The following is a 15,885-nucleotide window of genomic DNA, read 5'->3' on the forward strand; positions in this document are numbered from 1 at the left end:
CTGCAGGCATATGGCTTTTGATCCCTGTAAAGTAGAATCTGCCATGATTCATCATCATTATTGTTTGGGATCTTCTATGACTTTTATCATGATTTTAACCAGTTTTAATAATCAAATTATGTTCCAGTAAATTTTGAGAAACTCGATGATTATCTCAAATAGAATCCAGACTTTAAAACGAGACATGACTAAGCTCATGTTGAGCCATAAGCCTTGAATTTCAAGTTGAGCTTGAGTTTGCTTGGCTAGCGGATAGTTATTTATACAATGAATGAAGTAGCTCAACACCACTGAATAAATAGGTTCAATTTTATTGAAGTTTCAGCTCAGAACATCCCACTATAATGAAAATACTAATATGCAGAACTTTTTAAAATCAGAACCAGGATAGACCCATCTGAATGATGGAGGCTGCAATTGGAATAAGAGAAACCAATGCTATATGTAATTGATCCGAGCTGCTTGTTTTGATACTGATTTGTCCACTCCGCTTGTTGTTCAATCCGACACGAACCACCATCGAAGAACCACGTCCAATAGAGAACTGTGACTGTAAGTTGGCCATTAGACCTAGATCTCGCTTCCATTTCACCAAAGACAATCCGAACGTGCTCTGATTTTGCTCAACAGGAAAATCCTCATCCTTTAGCCGGATTTCAATGTTAGCTCCATATGCTGTATTGCCTTGGGAACTCATAGACCCCGCACTTCCGACCAAAAGCAAGTGTTTTCCTATCGCAATGTGATCCTCGATCTTAAGTCCAGTAGCCATATTTTCATCCAGGAAAGTAACCGAAAAACCAACAGTCGTTCGGTTTGCTTCGAAATTTCTGAATTTTGTTTCACCCCTGACGATGTAAGCAAGCTGTTTTCCGATAGTTTGGATGTCAAATCCTACCATTGTTGACCCATTCTCTCCATGTTTTGCACAGACCGCGGAATCCAAATGGATGTTGAATTCTCTTTTATCCTTTGTGATTTGAACAGCAAATGAACCAGGGAAATAACCAACTATAGCAAGACTTCTTTCAAGGCTAACACCGTCATACCCGATATCATGATCCCAAGCCTGTGGATCCAAAACTGGCCTGATGAGAAGCTGCGAAGTAGAACCCAAAAACCGGTACCGGTAAGTGGGGTTGTCTCCATCAAACGAAGGAGGGAGGACCATGTCAGGCAAAGGGACCTGTATAGTATCTGGATGGCCTTCTTCCGCGTGTCCATCATCTCCGACAAAACCATTATTATCACCATCTTTCCTATTCTTGTTAATTTCCCTCATTCTTTTCATCTCCTCTCTCCATTGTTTCTTTTGAAGTAGCTTAACACGATAATCGTACTCCTCGTAGTAAGCTTTTCTCTGCTCATGGCTAAGTTTATCGACCTGAAATCTCTTTAAAGGCTTGAATGGTGGAAGCTGGTCATATTCATCATTATCATCTTCATCAGAATATGTAGAGTCTCTCAACTCAGTATCCAAGTCAACACCCTCACTCCCATCATTGCTAGGTAGTTTCGGATGAGGACGGGATTGCAGCAGTGAAGACAGTAGGTAAGGGAGAGGTGGGAAATGATGTCGGAAGCCAAAAAGCTTCTGGTGATCAAAATGTTCTCGAGGTTTTAACAGAGAACTTGCTTCAGATAAGATCTTCACTGAATAGCACAAGAGTAGAAACTGTGACCTCCAACTTTGACCATTCGGAAGCAATGTTTCTCCATTACCATCTATCTGACCTGATGGATGGTTCTCAACAAGAGCCACAGGATGCGTCATACTCGGATTCATTAGATGCAGATCACCAACTGCTTGGCTGATAGCTTGATGAATCACATGGGACCTTTGAGCAACAAAAACCTCAAAGCTTAAGGGTTCCCCAAACGGCCCCTCTGGAGAAGCAGATGCAGCATGAGTGAGAGTTACAATGGCATTTTGCCATATTGATGAACCAAGAGAATCAGTAAGACACTTCAGTAATAGAACATCAGTAAGATCTTTGTCATGCATGTCTAATCGATCAACATAGAGAACAACATCGGGTGGGAACTTCCTTACGAACCTCTTCACCGATGCTAATAGTTTGCGATTGGTAGCTTCTTCTGTCACAGGTGACCGAAGACCAGGTGTATCAAAGATTCTCATCTTAACTCCATTAACTGTTCCAACAATCTCCTTCACAGCTGTTGTTGCCGGCCGAAAAGCATCAATTCTGGATTTTTGCTCACACAAAATGGAATTAACGCTTGCACTCTTCCCCACTCCAGTTTTTCCAAGAACCAAAATGTTCAAAGAAAAGTCCAAGTCATCCTTACCTTCTGCTTCAAGCTGCATTGCCGCTCTTTTGCGGATTCAAGGGTGAATTCTTGACTGAAAAGACTACCTGAAGCAAGGACCAGTCGGTACAGCACCTGTGCCACCATTGGATCAGAGTGAGAATGGCCTAGTCTCTGTACAAGTCTCAAGAACTTCACTCTTATTAGTTGCAACTTTTCAAACCTCCGCTTATCTTCATCACTTACCTTGTCCTTCAATGCACTGTCAACCGTATTTGATGGTGGAGCAACTTTCGAAGAATGCAATGAAGAACCTGAATGAGCGGGTTGGCCAAGAGGAAACACTCTAGAGCCATCACGAGAAGTGATTGTGAGGCCAACACTATCTGATTCGCCACTGGCTGCAGCCTTCAAAAGAGCAGCCAATGCAGCAGAACTAAGTAGCTCTTCCGCTTGATATTCCCTCTCAACTTCCGCTTCTTCATCACTTGCTGCAGCTTTCAAAAGAGCAGTCAATGCAGCAGAATCTTGTAGCTCTTTAGCTTCATATTCCCTCTCAGCTTCAGCTTCTTCATCAGAGTCTACGACAATCTGATGACTCTCCGTCTCTAACTGATCCCCCGAATCTACCTCATTCACTACGTGATTGATTGTTTCAGAGCTCCCAAAAATCAGCTCCACAACATCATCATCAGAAAGGAAACCTTTCTCTGCAACATGCTTAGCTATATCTTCTTCTCCTAGTTTAATACCTGGTCTATAATTGATACTGGCGCTGAAACTTCAATGGAGTCGATGTCACTTGATTCTTTCATATCAGACACAACCTTGTCAACAGATTCCACCATAACAGAACCATTCCCTCTATCTCATGACCGTTTCCATACTTCGATTCGACCCTCTCCACACCCGGATTTTCTGGTGCAATGCTTGTATCAGCAGAAGGCTTAACATCATCATCTAATCTGGAAATTTCAACCGATACATCTTTTCGGATCCCTTCCAAATTAGGCCCGTTATCTTCACCTCCAAAATTCTCCAAACCACCCTTTTCAACCTCTGAGATAACCACAGGTTGAGAATCAAGATTGGGACCATTGACCATAACAGAACCATTTTCCTCCAAACCATCACCTTGCGATTCGACCGTCTCCTCACCCGGATTTTCCGTTTCAGTGCTTGAATCAGCAGAAGGCTTATCATCCTCTTCCAATTTGGAAATTTCAACCAATACATCTTTTTGGGTCCTTTCCAAACCAGACCCCTTATCTTCACCTACAAAATCCTCCAACACCTCCTCGTCTTCAACCCCGAGGCCACCTTTAATCTAGGTGAACTTTCAACACTACCAGCAACGTTAACCACACCAGAGAACCCACCATCTTCAACTCCGCCCACCGTTTCATCCTCACTCGACATTTCATCAAACACTTCAAAATCAGACCCCTTATCTTCACCTACAAAATCCTCCAACACCTCCTCGTCTTCAACCCCCGAAGCCACCTTTAATCTAGGTGAACTTTCAACACCACCAGCAACCTTAACCACACCAGAGAACTCACCCTCTTCAACTCCGGCCACCGTTTCATCCACACTCGACATTTCATCAGACACTTCATCATCCATCGACAACTGAGCAATAGGAACAACAACCCGGTTTGACTTAGAACCATCCACCAAACCAACATCCCCATCCTCCTCCTCCTCCTCCTCATCATCATCATCGACATAAATTTTGTAACTTTGACTAACCCCACCACCATCCCCACCCCCCAACGAAATTTCCCTCCTTGGGTCCTCACCCAAAGGCCCCTCCCTTTCAGAAACATTATCGAACTCCTCATTACCACTCAAAAAAACCCTCACTTCTTTCAGACAAACCCAATTCACTGTTGTAGTCATCAAAACTATTGAAACTACTACTACCACCACCGACGGTGCTCGCTGTTTCGAGCGCGTTGGAATCATATTCAGAGTCAGAATCAACGGTTAAAGGAGCTCGGATGAGTAAAGAACCTGTTGGGGTCTCTTTTGTTGCGGGAACAGAGACAATGGATGGCTTTGAGTCCATGGAAATGAGCTCTTGTTTGTTTGTTTGAGAAAAGAGAAAGGAAGAAAAAAGGAATGGTTGGTGAACGAGATAAAGGAGTAAAGAAAAACAAAAATATTTGCGATTTGTTCCGTCTCGATGATGTTTATGTTTGTGTTTTAGTTGGAGACTGGTAGGGTTTTAGGTTGTCTTTTCGGTATGGGAAGTGCAAAGAGTGTTATATGAGACAAAATATTTTGAAATATATGGATAATTATAGATTTTCTTTGGGTAAAGTACCATATTGGTGACCAAATTATCATTATTTTTTTATTTTGATCATTGATCTTTCTAAAAAATATATTATATTTTATTATTTCAATTATTGATCATAAAAAATTAACGAAAATATTGATGTGAAACCGTTATCCTTTTTTATTGAATTATTTTCTATGTATTTTCTCTCTATGTACCGATGGATTATTGAGTAAATCATACATTTAGTACATAAGTTATCCGTTTCTATCTATTTTAGGACCTAAACTTTTAATTTTTTTTCAAAACCATATCCAATGTTTAGTTTTAATTTCATTTTAGTACTATGTCGTTAAAAGCTTAACGCATTTAGTAATTAAACTATCAGTTTTGGACCGTTTTAGTACCTAAACTTTCAATTTTTTTCAAAATATAACGTTAAATTATGAACGGGACACTAAAATGAAACAAAAACTAAAGTTTTTAATGATGGGTACTAAAATGAAACAAAAATTAAATTTTATCTATGATTTTAAAAAATTGAAATTTAGATACTAAAACAAATTAAAACTGATAGTTTAGGTACTAAATGCATAATTTACCCTAAATTATTTAATTTTCCATGAGTTGTTGATGTGAAGAGAGAAAAACTATTTAAAAATAAAAATTTCATATCGATATCATCATTATTTTTTTAATATTAAAAATAAAAATAAAAATATAACTATAATAACGATTTTACTAAAAAGCATCAATCACTAAAGTGAAAAAACAATAATAATTTAGTGATTATTCTTATATTTTAATTTAACAATATTTTGATTAAAAAAATAATGTGATTACTTAGCTTTTTATTAACTATTTTGATTAAATTTCCTTCCTTAAAAATCCTCATTCCAACTCATTATAATTTAATTTATTAGATTTAATTAGTGACCACATCAAATTTAAAGATAAAGATTAAATTTTAAATTTGAACATAATACAAGAAATAGTAATTTAATCGTAATTTTGTTTAATTAAAATTTTAATTCATATTAATTATTAAATATATCAAACTCGATTTAATTCATATTTACTATTTTCAAAGAGGAAAAAAAATAATTTGAGTGAATGGAGATGATAAGAGGAAATATTATGGGAAAACACATTTGTGTCATCTTAGTGTATGATATTGCCCCACGTTACCAATCTCTTAGCCAATACTAAATGTGTGGTCCTTCCTTCATCTTTTAATTTTTGTTTTAATTACAAATTTTAATCCTCACGTTCAAGGATAAACACAGTGGAGACGGTCGTTCTTCTTAAAATTTTAAACTTATCATATATTATATATGTATTTTTATTAAAAATCTGCTTTTATCTTCTAAATTTTTTTAAATAAAAGTTCACTCTCTAAAATTTTATAAATTCATATCCGTCTTTAACATAAAATCATTCGTTTGGTTACATTATTATCCATAAAAGTTTATATATATTGATGCTTATATTTTAAAATCTCTTAAATCAGAAATGTTTAAAAAAAAGAGAGAGAGAAGGTTTCGAATTGGGCCAATGGAAACCACCAAACCTAAAAAAAAGACAAAAATTTGACCTGATAAAAAATTAATTTATTAGGCCGTTTTCCAAATTATTTTGGGATATACGATAAATACAACACTTTATCACGATCACATGACGAGTTTACTTACATAATATTTTTTATTCAAATTAGTCTGTCTAGGTATTGGGCAAAATTGCCCAAAAGAACTTACCTTCAAGCCTACTAACCTGAACACAAGAAACCAAAGCTTTCCATTGGGCTTCAATGGCGGCCTGAAAATTGTAAAAATTCTAAAACCGAAGACAAAACCCAAATTTCACTCAGCTCTTTGACTGGTCTTTGTGCTCCACTGTGAAAATCCATGGCGGGTGCGGTCTCCCTCACACTCTCCTCCGTTCCCAAGATTTCACTAAAGCCACTCCTCTGTTCATCTCTTTCCACTCCATTTCCCTCTAAGCACAAAAAGCGTAAAACCTAAAATATAGGACTGTTAAGAATGATGCTCTTATTTAAATTTGTTACCTTCTGTGATATGTTGAATTCGACTTTTATAGTTTTCCTGAGGTCCTTGCAATCATTGGTTATTTGTTAAATTTCTAGTGTTGGTTCAGAGAGCAGTGAAGGAAGATTGTCTCCTGAAATTATGGAATCAACGGAGTCGAGAGATTTGAATACATAGAACCTAAAGATATTTAGAAAAGAGAATCAGGAAGCTAAAACCGAATTTGATAAGCACGTTTCGTTGCGTACTTCAGAAAGAAGAGATGGTAGCAACAACAAGCCACGAGCTGAAAAAATCGAGGTTAACCAATCAGGCATCAAAACTGATCCATGGTGGCTGAAACTTCCTTATGCCCTAGTATGTAACTTCAACTTTGGCACTTCTGTTAATAATTATTCTTTTTCCTGTCTGTAATGCCGAGACTCGGGAATTGTTATCATTTGATTAGTTCCCTTCAGTTAGTTCTATATTCCATACTTAGTTTTCCATGTCACCATTATAATGCCTGGATAACGGAACGTTCTACCTTTCGGGTTGCACTCGTGACTGTTTCCAGGTAATTCTCATGCAACGAGGTGATGATCCGGATGGACTGGGAGGGCTTTTTACCTTCTGACCATCCTCCGAAGATCAGGAAGAGGGTGATACTTATTGCGCTGTTGCATTCGAGGATTGCAGTGATGCCAATAACTTCTGTTATCTTCTTGAATGTTTCTTTGAAGATCTAGGTGATTTCAGTGCTGAAGTTGTTCCTGTGTCTGTGAAAGTAAGAACTATAGTACTGTTCCATTAAGTCTAGCTTGTTTAGCTTCATAACAATCCGTGCTTATATTAATCGACACAAGCATAGTCGGTTAACATTGAGGATAAGAACTGTTTAATGCCATACATTTTCCTTAATCCGTATGACTGATACGAGAGCAGAAATTTACAGGAACTTCGTGAAGTTGCAAAATCTCATGCCAAGGATGTAATTGTTGTTAAGAAGGGGCAGCTTAAGCCTATGCAGGTCAACCATTTTCCCAGGTTGAGATGGCTTTGCAGTCTATTGCAAACTCGGAGTAGGCTGGCCATGTAAGGATGTAAATCAGCTACACACGTATTTCCAGGAGTTGAAGACCGAAGTTGAACATGTGATGCCACTTCCGGTTGGTTCTCTTCGAGCTTACAAAGCATGTCTCGATGAGAAGTGTCAGATCAGAGTGATCGAATTACCACATGAACAATCGCTCGGACTGTTGTAGTGGTTGTGAAATACTGTCTCGAAAATTTTGTTACCATTTATTATTCGATTGATTAATTCTTCATCAAGAATAATTTTCAGATTTTAATGCTCTGATAACTTGGGATGTCTGAAGTTCCCTATTCTCATCTTTATGCTCGATATCGTTCTCCGAATACGAGAATAAGCTCTAAAAAGTGGATGAAATTTGTAAATTTCATTTAATTCAAGACGAAATAACATAAAATGTGTTATTCCAAATCATGTAAAGGCAGCATCTTCATGAACCCTAAGCTCTACCACAACCTGGTGAGCTGCTGCTAAAAGCATTGCTCTAAAACCCTACTAAGAAGAGATAACTTTGATCACAGACTGAGCCTGAATAGGTGACAAGCTGGTCAGGCAAAAGCTTTGCCAAGCCTCTGGATTTTCGACTCTGTCCTCAGTAAATGCCACCTTGTATACCGAAAACACGATGCTTCTTGCTGCTTCTCTGGCCTCGGGGAGTCTATCGTTCAACAAATCTGCAGCAAGTTGAAGCATTGTAATGAACCCGAACTCTTTCATTTCTTCCACACCCTGCAAATGAATAATCATATGTGATTATAATGTCAAACGAGGGAGATTATGTTCACAACACATTTTATAAATTGTTCATTACCATTGTGGAAACAGAGTTCGAAATGGAAACAGACGATTTAGCTCGGACTCTAAGGTTGCGATGGTTAACATATCCGCTTAGCTGCTTAAGCAGAGGCAAAGGAGGAATGGAGTTTGCCATTGCTTTCAGCGACATATCTGCTTCTTCACATACAAATTTCTTGTCTTGAGAAGCTTTTAGTAGCAATTGCAGCAGCTGTAAACCAAACCATGAATTTAATTAACGATACTAACAACTCAAAACAGGAAATTCGAAACCTCAAAAGAGAACCGGGTACTCACCAACTGGTCAAATGCACCGGAATCGGTGAAATCGAGCAACTTTTCACCAAATGCATTGAAGATATCCGAAGCAGCCATAATCGAGGTCTTGCAAAGGGCACTTCTCGGGTTACTCATTGCCTTTACCACTACCGATATAACCTTCTCCCTGGCATAGTCACAAACAGTTCATCAGCATAAAAGAACCCATCACCAGAAAATCCAAAAAAGTATTGAGAATCTTACAATATTGGAAGCAGTAGCGTGGAGTGATATAAAGAGAAACGCCGAACGTCATTCAAGGACTCGCAGACCTTAATCCAATCCTTCGACTCCAACCCTTCAACTAAGCTCTGAAATTTTATACCCAAAAAAGAAAACAAATAATCAGAAAACATGAATCTGAAACAGGTTTTACATTTGTGAATATGGGAATTACTTGGATTTTGGATTCCGGGTCTTGAAAGGGTTTGAGATTCTCGGAAGATATGTAATCAACGGAGGCCTCAACAGATGGTGGTAAAGGGGCCTTGTTCTCGTCATTGGCGACACCAAAATCTGACGGTTTTCTCTGTGTTTGAATCGGAATCGACACTTTGGCTTGTTTCTTGGGTCTTTCTGGTGTGGTCGGGAGTGCATTATCAATGGGTCTCAACGCCATTTTTTCTATTAAATCTGAAAACAGAGTTGATTTTTTTTCCGCTGCGATTTTGAGATGGATTAGAATGAAATGAGAATTGAAAGGGTAAAGGAAGAACGTTTTAGAATTTAAATATTTGAAGGAAGTGGAAAAGAGACGTTGGACTTTCCTTTTTAAAAAAGTTCTTAACGGTCGAATCCATAGAAGTGGTTGTGATATTCTACAGTCGTTTGTATTGTATTTGGCTGTACACATGTTTCCATATCTGATTGACACGTGGCATGGCAAAGTAAATGGGTTTGAAACATTTTTTTCTAAGATAAAATAACCTCATTGACCAAAAATGCCTTATAATATACGATTTTAACCAACTTTTTTTGGATTTGCCAAAATGACCAATTAAATCGCAATGCGATCGATAATTCGAAACGCGATCTCTGGTATCGCAAATCAGTTTTCAGATTCGCAACGCGAACTTCAACTATGGATTTGAAGTTTGTTTTCCCCAAATCGTTGTCGTTTGTTCATAGATCTTGAAAAAAACTTCATAGCTCTTTCGAAGTAAAACATCTCCATAGGCGACTTCGTTGACCATCTAATAGTGTCGATTTCGAGATATATCATCCTCACCGTCAAGGGGAATATCTTCACCATTAGAATCTTCTAAAACCCCACCTTCACCGGTCGTTTCTTTTGATTTTCCTTACCTTTGCTTTGGCTAATATTGATTTGCATGTTGTAAAACTATGCACGAAAGAAGCTCTAGTCGTCTACCATCCGATACTGGTAGAATACAACTACCGTGGTTAGAGAATAGACTAACGGGCCGACTGCTCTCTTATTGGTTCGACGTCACTTGGAATGGAGACCACCGAGATGGAATATTTTAAATATTTTATTATTTATTTTTAATAAATGTCATGTCATCGTCAAGCAACGTCAATAATATTAACTAACATGAAAATTGATGGCGTCCATAAAGGCAAAAGACCAACGGTTATGTTAGTCAAAACTGTTAATGGTATATGATGATGCAATTAAATAATTTCAAACGTTAAATTAATACGAAAATACTATATGGATGAAAATAATAAATTAAGTCTACTACAAGAGCAAAAGTAGACCTTAATCTTAACTATATTAATCGTCCAAATCTCTATATTAAAGTTAATTAAGTCGTTCCATAATTTCTAGATTTAAACTCCAATTTCAAATTAGACTCAAAACTCAGGATTTTTCAATTATTGCTGAAACTTCTAGGCCGAACACAAATTTTAAAAATAGTCTACTTAATCTTCAAAGTATCATTATCTTATCTATCAAATCAATATGTTAGCCATCAAATGGATAATTAGGATTTGATGCGTTAAAAATAACCTTTCGCATATTTAGTACCTAAATAATCAATTTTAACCCATTTTAATATCTACTTTTAAAAAAAAAATCATACCTAACATATAAATTTTGTTTCATTTTAATATATACTGTTAAAAATTTATGACATTTAATAACTAAACTATTAATTTTCATCCGTTTTAGTACCCAAACTTTCAATATTTTTAAAATTTAACGTTAATTTTTTAACAGAAATACTAAAATGAAACAAAAACTAAAGTTTAAGTATGATTTTGAAAAAAATAAAAATTTAAATATTAAAATAAATCAAAACTGATATTTTAGATACTAAACACATAATTTACCCTATTTATTAACACGTTAGATTCAGAACCGTCAACACAATAAGTACACATGTTTTACATAGAGTTTACGTCAGATCCGGCCTGCCATCTAATGCCCAAGTCGATGATTCAATTGACAAAGACCTGATTAATATGATAATGATACTTCAATGACTCAAATAGAATATTATAAAGTTTAAGGACTAATTTAAAAATTGAGACATGATTTAAGGACATCTAGTGCAATTAACCCTATATGAACCCGAAGCTGGTAAGATTTTCATGCTTACAATGTGCTCAAGGGGGAAACTTCAACGAATAAAACAAACAAGACCCCAAGATGAAATGTCTGGTTTTTGGTTGGATTATACCAAAAATACAAAACAAAACTGTAAAATAATCGAAATATAAAAAGGGTCTGTCTTCGCAGTGGCTGCTGGTTTTGGGGAATCTGTCTTCTCAATCCTCCATGATGCATATAGCAATGGCTTCGGCCAGAGAGCACCTATATCGATTCATATCAGTCACCGGAATAACATTTTGCCAAAGAAAAGGTTTCGACCGGATCGGTTTTCATAGCTAGTATCCTATATTTGAAATTCCGGAACAAAAAAGGATCCGTATCGAGCCTGCATAGAACTCGTATTTAGACGTTCACAAGAAATTTTATGCATAAACTTTACACAAAACTAGATGCACTTATAGCTTAGATGAGAAGAGGAAATACCTTTGCTTAAGTTCATCTATAGAAGTGGGTTGCTAGTGATGTTGTCCAGCCCCACTACATTGTTCTACAGGCAACATTGAGCGAGATCGCCTCATTGTGCGTTAATTGATTTCTCCGACACCAAACCGAAAAAACATGTTACCAATGCTTCGAAGCATGTTGAGACTTTGCTGTTTCCTTCAACACAGCCCCCACGATAGCTGCCTGCTCAAGACATTCAGCTTTGTGCAGTGCGTCTAGAAGCACAACACAGGTTTTGGTATGAATGTTACAGCCTTTCCGTCGAGTTTCTTCGAAAAGTTTATATGCATCCATTGCCCTACTCGCATTGCTTAACCCCTCTATGATGGCATTATAGCACGCGGAATCAGGTATACCCCCGTTAGCCTTAAATCTCTGAAAGAGTCCGTGTGCTTCCGCGACATTACCGGCCTTTGCGAGTCCAGAGATCATGGTGGTGTAAGTGATAATGTTCGGTTTTAACTGTTGCTTTTCCATCTCTTGCCAAAACACGAAGGCCTTATTGAATTTTCTGATTTTGCAAAGACCGTTTATGAGAATGCTATAAGTAATATGGTTGGGAACACAGTTCAATTCTCTCATAGATTTGAAGCAGACAAGGGCTTCATCAACCTCTTCCGCTTTCACCAGAGCATCGAGCAAGCAATTCCATGTATATACATTAGGAGTCAAACCCTTCTGCATCAGCTCTTCCAAGATTAGATATGCTTCGTCTATTCTCCCGACTTTCCCGAACCCATCAATAAGACTACTATAGATAACCAAATTCAACTCTATGCCCTGTGCTTTTGCTTCTTCGAAAAGCATGTATGCTTCATCAAGCCTATCAATCTTAGCAAGACCATCGACGACGGAACCATACGTTACAACAGTGGGCTGGTGACCATTTGACTTCATTTCCTCTAGCAGCTGATAAGCTTTGTTAACCTTACCTGACTTACAGAATCCATCAATCACGGTGTTGTAAGCACGGGTGTCCAAAACACAGCCTTGCTCCTTCATCGCATGAAATAATTGATAGGTTTCATGTGCAAAACCTGCTTTCACAAGGCAATGTATCAGGATTGAATAGCTTTGCACATCTGGAACAAAACCTTGAGCCTTTATTTCCTCAAACAAAGCCCTACCCTTCTCAATTTCTCTGGCTTTAAAAACACAATCCATGTAGGTATTGAGGAGCATAAGATCGGGGGCGCATCCCCTACGCAGCATTTCTTTGTATATCTTATGACCATCCTCCTTCCTGCCATATTTGAAGAAGTTCCTAATGAGGGATGTATATACAACCACATTTGGGATCTTACCAGAATCCAGCATCTTCTCGTAAAGTCTGTAGGCATCATTTACTCTGCCATGCTTGCCCAAGCCATCTATAAGGGAGCAAAACGTAACCTCGTTAGGGCAGCAAACTTTATGATCCATCCCTTCAAATATAGAAATAGCCTCATCGAGTTTTTGTGCTTTACACAGTCGATCGATCATTATGTTTACAGTAATAACATTGGGATACATGCCAGCTTCTTTCATGGCATCCTGAATCCTCCAAGCATCCTCAAGATTGCCTTCCTTACAAAGCATGTCTATGAGAATGTTATAAGTTGGAAGGTTTGGCATGGCATCTTTCTTCATCTCCTCAAAGACCTTCAATGCTTCCTGCACTTTCCCCTTCTTCCCAAGGCAAGTTAGAATGCAGTTATATGAGATCACACTCGGAATCGACCCCTTCGCCTTCTGTCTTTCTAGTAAACTGTATGCTTCGTCAAACTTTCCTACTGAGCCATAACCCATGATCATGGTGTTATAAGCATAAGCACAGGGGACCTTTCGATCCTGCTCCATCAGCTCAAATAATTCTACAGCTTCTTGCAGCCTATTGGCTTTGCATAAAACACCAATCATGCTCGTGAAAGTCACGTCGTCAGGCACTAGGCCTTGTGCTTTCATCTCATGAAAGAATTTCCATGCCATATCCACCTTACCTACCTTACCAAAGCAGTCTATGCAGACATTATAAAGAACAACATCGGCTTCAAAAGAGTTGCTCTTCATCTCATCTAACAGAGAAATAGCATCATCAACCCGACCTTCCTTGGCAAACACACGAATAAGAGTAGTAAACAAATGGACACTAACTTCATAACCCAGCTCCTGCATCTGATGAAACAGAGTGAGCATAAGATCAGATTCAAACACAGCAGATAAAGCACCGATCAGAGTGGTATAAGCCGAAAAGGCTGGCCGGAATTTGAACTTCCGCATCGTCTGTATAATATTAAAAGCTTCTCTTAACTTTTGGAACTTGACACAGCTAACAACCATCTCGATGCAAGTGTTATTCGATGGGCCGAATCCCGCAACACTCATCTCTCCAAGAACCTGTTCCAGGCAATCAAACTTCTTATTCCGAGCCATCACCATGAGAAGCAAATTGTACGCTTCCGGACAATGTGCTTGGTCGGTTCTCCTCTCGGTCCATCTGAAATAGTTTATTGCTTGATTAACATCCTTCAACTTCCTCAAAACTCCAATGACCAAACCGGGTTGAGGCTTCTCCTTGAGCGAAGACAGAGCGTTTTCAATGGCGGGTCCCCACGGACCACTCTCTAAGATGCCACACACATCATCTACTTCTTTCTTTACAACTTCAATTCTACTTGGGTGTTCTTGAATACAATTAAACTTACCTTCAAAAGCAACAGATTTATTATACAATTCAGACGAAGGAGTATCGGAGAACGAAGATAGGTTCTTACAAGCACTAAAAATACGAGAACAATTTGCACGTATACGAAGACTTATTCCTGCAGCCCTCGTGAAAAGATAAAAATTAACGAATTCGGGATTTGAAACACATAAAAATGGCAGAAAATCAAATAAATACAAAAACCCAAGAAAGAAAATGCAATTTTTTATATACTGTTAAGCTCAAAGATCCAACATTCCATCTAATATGAAATTTGTAGAGGTCGAGAGTTTACCTGGATTTCTGAAGACCATGTTTATGTATACATCTGTAATCTCAAATCAAAATGTTGAAAAAAATAAATGAATTCAAATTTCGAACCAAGGGAAAGAAGGTATAAAGAGAAATTATTCAGAAGGAATTGGAAGAATTTAGGGTTTATACGAAGACGGTAAGACACGGTTAAGCAACTCCAACGTTCAAGTAAAGTCGACCCTGGTTATTTTTTATTTTTATATTAGTATTAAGTTTTATAGTTTTTTATTGGCAAAATTTTTGAAATAATGATGTAAATTTTTATTTTTTAGATAAAGTTGTTGAAAAATTAATTGATGAGATAAGGTGTTTGTTACAGCTGTATCCTTGGTCGTCAGGTGATTCGAATGACCTCTGCAGGTCGTCAGGTTGTCCAAGCGACCAAGAAAGGTCGTCAAGCAATCTATGTTTTCATGCGTGGTTTGCAAAAATAAAAGCTATGGATATGGGTTCTATATTTTAGTTTTTTTAGGTTAAACTATAACAAAGACCACCCAACTATAGTTTTTTTTTCATTTCGGCAATTATTTTTGAATTCTTGTCAATCATATCACCTAACTTTTTTTTAATTAATCACTGATATCCGATCTATTGATCGACTAATCCAGATCGACAATTAATGGAAGTGATGACATGTCAGTTAATAAAATTTGTATAATTTACATTTAGTCCTTATTACTTACATAATCTATCAAATTGGTCATAATTTAAATTAATTCAATATATTTAATCCTCTAATTATATGAGGACATGTGTCACGATATTATTGGAGGGATTTTATTAATTTAATTTAAATATTTTTCCTTTAATCAAATGGTGACACATGGCACCATCTAATAATTACATAAATTCAATTTCAATTCGAAGATCTAATAATTTACAAATATTTTCCTTTAATTATTTATTATTGGAGGGATTTTATTAATTTAATTTAATTAGTTTGTTAGTTAAATAGTTTAAGTTATATTTGTTTGTTGAATTTATATATATAAAAAATTTAGTTAAGTATCGATTAAATATAAATAACATAAAACTATTGATTTTGCAAACCCTAAACCCTAAAATATTTTGGTTATT

General features: G+C 37.2%; 3 protein-coding genes and 1 pseudogene across 4 annotated transcripts; all 4 read right to left on the reverse strand.

Moving 5' to 3' along the window:
* Positions 1–322: 322 nt before the first annotated feature.
* Positions 323–3,402, reverse strand: LOC120134819 (annotated as a pseudogene).
* On the reverse strand, positions 3,265–4,263 carry LOC120134820. Its single transcript, XM_039151211.1, has 2 exons — positions 3,980–4,263; positions 3,265–3,946 (listed from the first exon to the last, which is right to left on the reverse strand). Exons 1-2 carry the CDS (start codon positions 4,237–4,239, stop codon positions 3,547–3,549), a joined length of 660 nt encoding a protein of 219 aa, XP_039007142.1. The 5' UTR covers positions 4,240–4,263; the 3' UTR covers positions 3,265–3,546.
* A 3,821-nt stretch (positions 4,264–8,084) lies between these two features.
* On the reverse strand, positions 8,085–9,404 carry LOC120134853 (TOG array regulator of axonemal microtubules protein 1-like). Its single transcript, XM_039151235.1, has 5 exons — positions 9,183–9,404; positions 8,990–9,096; positions 8,765–8,912; positions 8,484–8,678; positions 8,085–8,401 (listed from the first exon to the last, which is right to left on the reverse strand). The coding sequence occupies exons 1-5, from the start codon at positions 9,402–9,404 to the stop codon at positions 8,168–8,170; spliced, it is 906 nt and encodes a 301-aa protein (XP_039007166.1). The 3' UTR covers positions 8,085–8,167.
* Positions 9,405–11,313: 1,909 nt separating this feature from the next.
* LOC120134855 (pentatricopeptide repeat-containing protein At3g06920-like) lies at positions 11,314–14,906 on the reverse strand. 2 transcript variants are annotated; one of them, XM_039151238.1, is made up of 3 exons: positions 14,789–14,906; positions 11,790–14,611; positions 11,314–11,567 (listed from the first exon to the last, which is right to left on the reverse strand). In XM_039151238.1, exons 1-2 carry the CDS (start codon positions 14,805–14,807, stop codon positions 11,928–11,930), a joined length of 2,703 nt encoding a protein of 900 aa, XP_039007169.1. In that variant the 5' UTR covers positions 14,808–14,906; the 3' UTR covers positions 11,314–11,567; positions 11,790–11,927. The 2 variants fall into 2 exon arrangements, with proteins under 2 accessions (XP_039007169.1, XP_039007168.1); XM_039151237.1 differs by having other exon boundaries at positions 11,314–11,691.
* Between the last annotated feature and the right edge of the window lie 979 nt (positions 14,907–15,885).

This window comes from Hibiscus syriacus, unplaced genomic scaffold (assembly GCF_006381635.1).
Source record: "Hibiscus syriacus cultivar Baekdansim isolate YM2019G1 unplaced genomic scaffold, ASM638163v2 tig00110599_pilon, whole genome shotgun sequence".
In the NCBI taxonomy this organism is placed as follows: Eukaryota; Viridiplantae; Streptophyta; class Magnoliopsida; order Malvales; family Malvaceae; genus Hibiscus; species Hibiscus syriacus.

What these genes read in the sequence shown, in the direction of transcription:
- LOC120134820 (XM_039151211.1), bottom strand. Translation starts at nt 4,239, where the DNA reads ATGATTCCAACGCGCTCGAAACAGCGAGCACCGTCGGTGGTGGTAGTA. An exon ending in GTCGATGATGATGATGAGGA is followed by an intron (nt 3,947 to 3,979) that starts GGAGGAGGAGGA and finishes TGTTGGTTTGGT; the next exon opens with GGATGGTTCTAAGTCAAACC.
- LOC120134853 (XM_039151235.1), bottom strand. Translation starts at nt 9,404, where the DNA reads ATGGCGTTGAGACCCATTGATAATGCACTCCCGACCACACCAGAAAGA. An exon ending in ACCCGGAATCCAAAATCCAA is followed by an intron (nt 9,097 to 9,182) that starts GTAATTCCCATA and finishes ATAAAATTTCAG; the next exon opens with AGCTTAGTTGAAGGGTTGGA. An exon ending in CGAACTCTGTTTCCACAATG is followed by an intron (nt 8,402 to 8,483) that starts GTAATGAACAAT and finishes ATTCATTTGCAG; the next exon opens with GGTGTGGAAGAAATGAAAGA.